At 51.8% G+C, this 7,216-nt stretch overlaps 1 protein-coding gene across 9 annotated transcripts in view; it reads right to left on the bottom strand.

Moving 5' to 3' along the window:
• Window positions 1-1,541: 1,541 nt before the first annotated feature.
• Window positions 1,542-7,216, bottom strand: part of Zmiz1 (zinc finger MIZ-type containing 1) — a 207,182-nt gene continuing 201,507 nt past the window's right edge. For 8 of the 9 annotated variants that reach the window (XM_085828427.1, XM_021182703.3, XM_021182704.3 and 5 more), the window contains 2 exons: window positions 6,596-6,850; window positions 1,542-5,178 (listed from right to left, as the gene is read on the bottom strand). In XM_085828427.1, coding sequence (XP_085684553.1) covers window positions 5,071-5,178; window positions 6,596-6,850 — 363 coding nt within the window. In that variant the 3' untranslated portion in view covers window positions 1,542-5,070. The remainder of the gene's footprint in view (window positions 5,179-6,595; window positions 6,851-7,216) is intronic. The other variant, XM_029468727.2, reaches the window with a different exon arrangement.

Below are 7,216 nucleotides of genomic sequence, written 5' to 3'. Positions count from 1 at the left end.
GAGAGGACCCTCCTACTATTTTCTGCCTTGTTTATTTGTTTGGTTTAAAGGGTCTGGTTATGCCTCTACACATGAATTTCTCTGCCCATTGTAAAGTCACTGCTCTAAGGCAACATGGAGTGGGGGTGCCCTTCTTATGCCCAGGAAGCTCTCCTATCATCTCAGGCTGCTTGAGGACAAGGCTGCCAGATGTTGGCAGAAGACAGTGGCTGCAGCTTAGCAGCCACCAGGCTCTGGTTTTAAAAATGTGAATCTTTCTCTTCTCACCTTCATCTCCCATTCAAACAAGAAACTGTGGCCTCCTTATCAGTTCCTGCCTTCCTTGGAGGCAGTACTTCTCAGTGCCCAGGTCCCCACAGGCAGCCCTTCAGCCTAGCTGTTTCTGGTGCACACCCACCCAACCCACTCCAGGTGTGTCCAATCTTCCCTTTCCACAGTCAGTATTGGGGAGCCTGCTAAGCTGACGTTTGTAGTCCTTGCCGAGGGACTGCTAAGGGGGCCATGTTTGTTTTTCTTGCTCAATGGTCAGGCTGTGCGAAGGAAGAGCACTGATGGCTACTGGTCCTGACAATCTGATCTACTTCCCAAAAACTTAAACTGGACACACAAACATAGTCTGTGCTGGGTGTTAGAATTGAGGCCTGAGGATCGAACCCATATAAAACGCAGTCACATGGTAAACTCAAGCTTGGCTGGGAACAGAGCAGGGCAGAAGCCAGGTGGCCATAGACAGCGCTGCATAGCCTGCAAGGAGAGCAGTTGTTAAGGCATTTATGGACTATGGCTGTGCCTAGATGCTGTGGACAGAACCTGACTTGACATGGGCAGGCTCCTGTTCCTAGTCTGTCAGAGGCTCAGCAAAGGCTATTAGCCTGAGTCACAGATGGCCTAAGGACTCAGCGCCCCTCCAGGACTTGGTCCTGTTGAGGGTCCTATATTTAGCCAGTCATCACAGAACTTTGTCCCACAAGCCATCAACAAGAGATATCGCTCCTCACCAAGAGGGACAGATGCCCAGAGCTGTTCACAGTCACATGGGTTTCAGGATCTCATCTGGGGACACCAGGGCAGAATTCTTCCACATCAACACCCAGACCACTCCATTGTTTCTGTGTGTGCACAGACCAGCAGGATAGGGTGGTGGTTTAAAAACCAAAGCCTGGAGAGAGGGCTCAGAAGTTAAGAGTACTGTCTGCTCTTCCAGAGGTCCTGAGTTCAAGTCCCAGCAACCACATGGTGGCTCACAAACATCTATAATGAGATCTGGTGCCCTCTTCTGGCCTTAAGGCATATGTGCAGGCAGAATGCTGTAAACTTAATAAATCTTAAAACAAAACAACCAAAGGCCGTTCCCTCAGACCAGTCCTTAACACCCATAAAACAGCTAACTCACCAGAACCTTCATTTTTTGTCCATTTATTTAGAAAAAAATTAACATGAGCAAATGAGATACCTCAGTGTTACAACAGAGTATAGAAATGTCTAGCAATAATCAAATAATTTGATCTTTAAATACAAAATAACCACATGAACACCTAATATACAGGTTTCATCTGAATACATATTTATTAGATAAATATTAGAGGTCACATCATCTAACTGCATACAGCTTTGCAAGACTAGAAATCACAATTAGTTTTTTTTTTTTCTGACCAGTCAAAAGTATGAAATGATTGCAGTGTACATACGATGTACAAAGACAAGGGCGGGTTCTGTGGACGTCACTTCAGGCTGCACGTGTGGGTGTGGATGTGTGTACGTGTGAATCACCTGTGATCATGATATCAAAAACTTATACAAAGTATATGAATTTGGTTACAATTTTCTTCTGAAATCCCCGTTTCTCTTCATTGTTTCCATAGCACCCTAAAAATACACAGGTGGCAGGGCCAGGACACAGAAGGTAAATAGTACATGTAGGTAAAAATAAAAACAAAAGGGAACAGAAACGCCTCTGCACACAGGGTCAGTATATTACAGGAGACAAGGACGGAGTCACGAAGGCTAACAAACGGGATCTAGTATTCCACGTAGAATGAAGGAGTTCCAAGCCTTTTGTTGTTTTTCTGTTTTGTAAAATAAAAACAATACACATTCCGGGAGAAATGAATGTATCTTGTTGACATGTCTATTTCTCATTTACATATGTACATACGTCCCTTGAGTCGCTGCTGCTCACTGCCTTGTCTGGATTGGTCAGGCCCGAGGGCCCATGGGGAGCAGACCTGTAGCTCTCTGGGATTTAGGGCTTCCGTTAGGGAGAAAGTATTAGGAATCTTTTAAAAAATAAAATGGCTACAGGATACGTGAGACATGAATAAAGCTTCAAACCAAGAAGATGAGGGTGATCGCCTGTGCGGGGGGGCGGGGGCCTTTCCCATCTGCGCATGCTCTCTCCCAGTCCAGCCGCTTAGCTGAGTGGCGGCTGGTACGTGCCTATGGGTGGGTTGCTCGTTGTGGTAAAGTGGCTTGCTGAGACCTCATTTCGGAGGTTACTATGGCTCCAAGTTGTTGTCAGAAAGGACTGAGGATCTTTCCAGAGCCTAGGCCTGCCTCTGTTAATGGATGTCACCTTTACCTGCGTCTGTCACTACCAAGGCATGGTTCCAGCCCCCAATGTCTTTGTAGCTCTCTCAAACCCTGGATCGGCTCCAACATTTCTCTTGGAAGGAGACATTTCCGGAGTGTGGGCTTCAGGTGAACTTGCTGGTGGGGAGCCTTAGGAAATCAGCCTCAGGTGTGAACCGAGAGATGACCAGAGAGGCTGGGCTACAGGGAGTGTCTAGGCCTTTTGCACTGGAAAGCTGTGGAGAACCTGGGCATGCCTTGACAGGAACTAGCAGGGACCCCAGGCTGTTCTGGGGCACAGTATCACGGCAAGAAGCAGGAACTTGTGAGAAAGGCATTTGTCAGTCTGAAGCTGAACAATCCGTACAGTCCGACAGAGCACGGCTCTGTGCCAGGACACAGACACTGGGTAGGGATAGCCACGGGGTACCTGGTGTAATGTTGTCCCTACCAGCTGACTGAGAGTGGTTCTCAACAGTGGGTTGCCTGGTCTCTCAACTTGAGCACAGCCGCCTCTTCTGCTCCTCTCTCATCTGTACAAATAGCCCTGGTTGATTTTTGTTTGTTTTTGTTGTTTGTTTTTGTTTTTTTAAAAAAGGACTCGGGTTTTGTCACTGAGTCAAGATATTTTAAAAACACCAGCAAAGGCTATAACCAGGTCATGAAAATGTTGAATATTATCAAAGACAATACTAAAATATTCACAAAGATATTTACAAAAGCGATTCTTAAAATAATTGATTTGCATACTGAACACACTGCTTGAAAAAACCTTAACAACAGGACAAAGGAAGAACAGGGGTGGGGAGGTGGCAGCTTTCCTTGTGCCTTTTTTTTTTTTTTTAGGGTGACAATAAGTCAACAGCTAGGGGTCACCTTTCTGGTTCAATCTATATTAAGAGTGCCAGGGAGCACAGAGGGAGGCTAATGACCGATGACAAATGAGGACGCTGGCAGTGGACAGGAGGCAGGAGAGGGCCTTGGGTGGCAGCATAGGAGAAGGGAGCAAAGAATTTACAGATGGGACTCATGTGAGTGGACAACCTGGCATCACCACGGGCATCACCGTAGGCCATGAGGCTCAGGGGGACACAGACCAGCCTGGCACAAAGGAGGCGAATGACAAGTCAGCAGGGGACTCTAAGCTGGATGGAGTGAAAAAGCAGAGGAGGGCCAGAGGCTGCACTTGCTGGGTGAGCAGGAGTGTGGAGCGAGCTCTGGGTGGAGGGAGAAATACAGGGAGTGACAGGCCATAAATGCCACAAAACACCTGCCTGCTGAGATGCTCTGGTGCACCCAGCAAAGGTCTGCGCTGGAGACAGGCAGCTTTGAGCAGAGAACCTGCTGGACCAGACTGAGAGACTTGGAGATCCATGAAGGCCCTGCTGTGGAGTCGTTTCCCCGGGGGCCCATGCTGCTTCCCTACCATGTGTCCCTACAGCTGTCTGGGGAAAGGAGAACCCAGAGGGAAGTGGGTCCCATGGAACAGTTTCAGAGAAGGAAGTATGGGTAGGAGGAAGGAAAGAGAACACGGGGGAAATGGCTTGCTTGCTGTCCAGATGCAATGTTCCTTTCCTTCTGTGACTTCAGAGCTCCTTGCTTCGGGTCATTTAAAAGCAGGGATTGGCTTGGGGCAAAGCTGCAAGGCCCTGGCTGCTTCTGTGGGGCTCTGGCTGGCATTGTCCCCTGGCCTCTAACGGAGGGCCCCCTTTGGTGTGGTGCACATGCTCGCTCTCTGCTCCCTGCAAGGCATGGCCCTGGTCTGAGTGAAGGAGCCCTCCTCTGCATTGTTTTGGCTCCTGAGAAGGCCCTGACCTGTTTCCTGCCAGTCCCTACAAGGTGTGGCATGCTCTCTCAGACACAGCACTCTGTCCTTGTTCTACTGAGAGAGTGTTTACAGGGCATCTTGGCTTAGAAGTCAGAGGCCAAAGCCACGACCCCTGGCCCTGAGGGATGGTCTCCTCCCCAGAGGGTTGTGCTTTTCTGTGGTGTGTGTGTGTGTGTGTGTGTGTGTGTCCTTCCTCACTGCTGCAAACTGTCACCACTCCTCCAAGGCTTGTCCACTACCCTGGCCTGGGGGCCGAAGCACAGGCTTCTCTCGGGTTCCAGTCATCTGAAGGAGGCTCTGGGCCAAGAGGCGGGGATAAGGTTTAAAAACATGGAAGAACTTTGGGACACTGGAAGGTCAGTCGTCTGGAGTCAGCACACATGGAGGGACCTACAGTCGCCATTGGCATGTCTCTTGCTGGGCCTGGATTCCCTCAGCTTGGGTTTGTCTTCCAGGGGCCGTCTTCAGGCTTGCTCTAGGCACAGATCCCGGAGCATTCAGGCAAACAGGACTGGAGACCCACATGGCTTTCCCTGCCTAGTGTGCTCTGCTCAGCTCTCAGCCTGAGGTCCTGGTGTGGGAGGCCTGAGCATGGGCTCCTGGGAGGAAAAGGATGTGGGATAGCTGGGGTAGGAGGCAGAGTGGGGAGGGATGGCCCCAGTGGAGAGTGGCCTTCAGTTGTTCTCAAAGAGAGACAGGAGGTCATCGTTGCTATTGCTTGGGAGGTCGGGGGGGTCCAGGTAGGAGAGAAGCTCATCTGGGTTTGTGAGTTCCGGCAGTAGCTAGAAAAGAAGAAGCCTCGTTGAGGTGTCTGAGGGTGCTCCAGAAGGAGTGAGGGCTCTCTCTGGCCTTCTCACTCCCTTCCGCTTGCCTCCTGGAGTTCTACCTCAAAGACAGAAAACTAACAGTGTCAAGTATGGGCCTGCCGGCTGTCCCCAAGACCACTGCATCTCAGCTGGGGGCAGGCATACCCACACTCAACAAATGCCAAGGCCGGGGAGACCCACTGGGCTGACCCCCTCCTCTCAGTGTCAGCCCCATGGCAGATCAAGGGCTGGATCCCTTTGGATTGCTCCTCTGTCCTCTCAGACCCTGCCAAGAGCAACTTTGGGTCACACAGCCTGCTGGTATAAGCCATCGGTTTTCATCCATGACCACAAGGCAGGCCGTGGGAAGACCAGATGGTCCCCACGGTGCCCGAGACGACTCTCCTGCAATCTTAGTGAATTGGTGGCTGGCCATACTGTCCTGTCCCTGTGCTCCCCTGCCCCCACTCCCCATGTGACACCCTTGAAGTATGTATGTCACACAGGGGCAGAGGAGCTCCTGAATCTAGAAGAATCCCTCAGTCCGGCTAAGGAAGGAGAGTTGGGTGAGAAACCAAGACATCTGCAAACTTTAGACAGCACCGCAGTTCTCCCTGCCAAGAGCTCTTTGATGCCACCGTGGTGGGTGGTGATAGCAGGGTCAGGAGTTCAGTACCTAGGGATGGGGGCTGGCTACAGCTTCCAGCTCCTGACGAGGGTAGGAGGGGAAAGTGTCCACTCCCAATCTTTCTGTGATGCCCACCACCCCGCCTTCTACACTACGGAGGTCTTGGAATGGGAGATGCTTGAGTCTCAGTTGCCTAGTTTGACCCTGTCTCCCTTGAGTCATGTCCAACCCCCATCATCTTCTGCCATCCCACATGGAGACTTCTTGGAGTGAGCAATGGAGCAAGCGGAAGCAGGGAATGGAGACACACGGACAGGGAAACCGCAAGCAGACAAGACCAGCAAGACGATGGTGGGTGGGGTGTCATTCTTAGCTCTTCCCCTGCCCAGGCCAGAAGGTAGATACAGAAATAGCAAGCTTGACATGGGGGTGTGAGGGAGGGGATGGGAAGAAGGGCAAGGACCCTCGTGCACTATCTCCAAGGCTCTGACTGGAGGGATTCGTCAAGGGCTTACGTAGAAGGTGGGTAGGACTGAGGAACAGGGCTATCGGGCCAAGGGGCTGATGGGTAGGGGTGGGGCTTGCATGACACACCCCCATATGGGGCTTCCTAGTGCTAGAGTCAGGGGAGACTGGCTGGGGCCCATCCACCACCCACCCACCTTTCCACCCGGGGCCTTGAGCCCTTAAGTACCCCCCTTCTTTTGGGAAGGTCACGGTGCCGAGCCTGGCCCCAGACCAAGGTGTGTGGTGACCCCAACTTACATCCAGTGAAGGTTCCGGCATGTCGGATGCTCCCTGTGCTCCGGCCTGACCCTCTAAGGCTGAGGAGGGGTTAAAGGTCAGGTCGCTGTGTGGATGGTTGCCGGGAGCGGCCTGTGGTGGCTGCCGGGGAGGCTGGGAAGGAGGAGGAGCCCCACTGTGATGTAATGGAGGCCCTGCCTGGCTGCTGGGGTGTGGTACGTGCAAACCTTGTTGTATGGAGGGATGGGGCTGGTCAGAACTGCCAGCGTGGGGCATCTGTGGAGGAGGAGAGAGCAGGAGAAAAGAGAGGTGAGGTGACGAGGCACAACGACGGGATGCCTGGAGAAAATGAAAACCGAACAAACCAGGAAGTAACGGACCCCAAAACGAGGGCACCCCTCACAGAGAACAATGATCCGCTGTTGAAGGGCGGGGTAGAAAAAACAAACAAATCGTCCTCTCCAGAAACCAACAACCAGGAAGGCTGTGAAGGGACAAGTGGAGAAGGCCTTCACAAAGCCTAGGAAGGGCCTCGAGCCGGCACAGGCCAGAGAGCCTCCCACCCCGACACTGTCACAACAAACAACAGCGAGGCCAGAATGGACAAGCAAATGGACGTGTTTCTGGGAAGCGGTAGCTGCT

This window comes from Mus caroli, unplaced genomic scaffold, assembly GCF_978045245.1.
Source record: "Mus caroli unplaced genomic scaffold, Mus_caroli_1 scaffold_12, whole genome shotgun sequence".
Classification (NCBI taxonomy): Eukaryota; Metazoa; Chordata; class Mammalia; order Rodentia; family Muridae; genus Mus; species Mus caroli.
The sequence above is the reverse complement of the archived record's forward strand: the minus strand, read 5'-3'. Positions and strand labels throughout refer to the sequence as shown.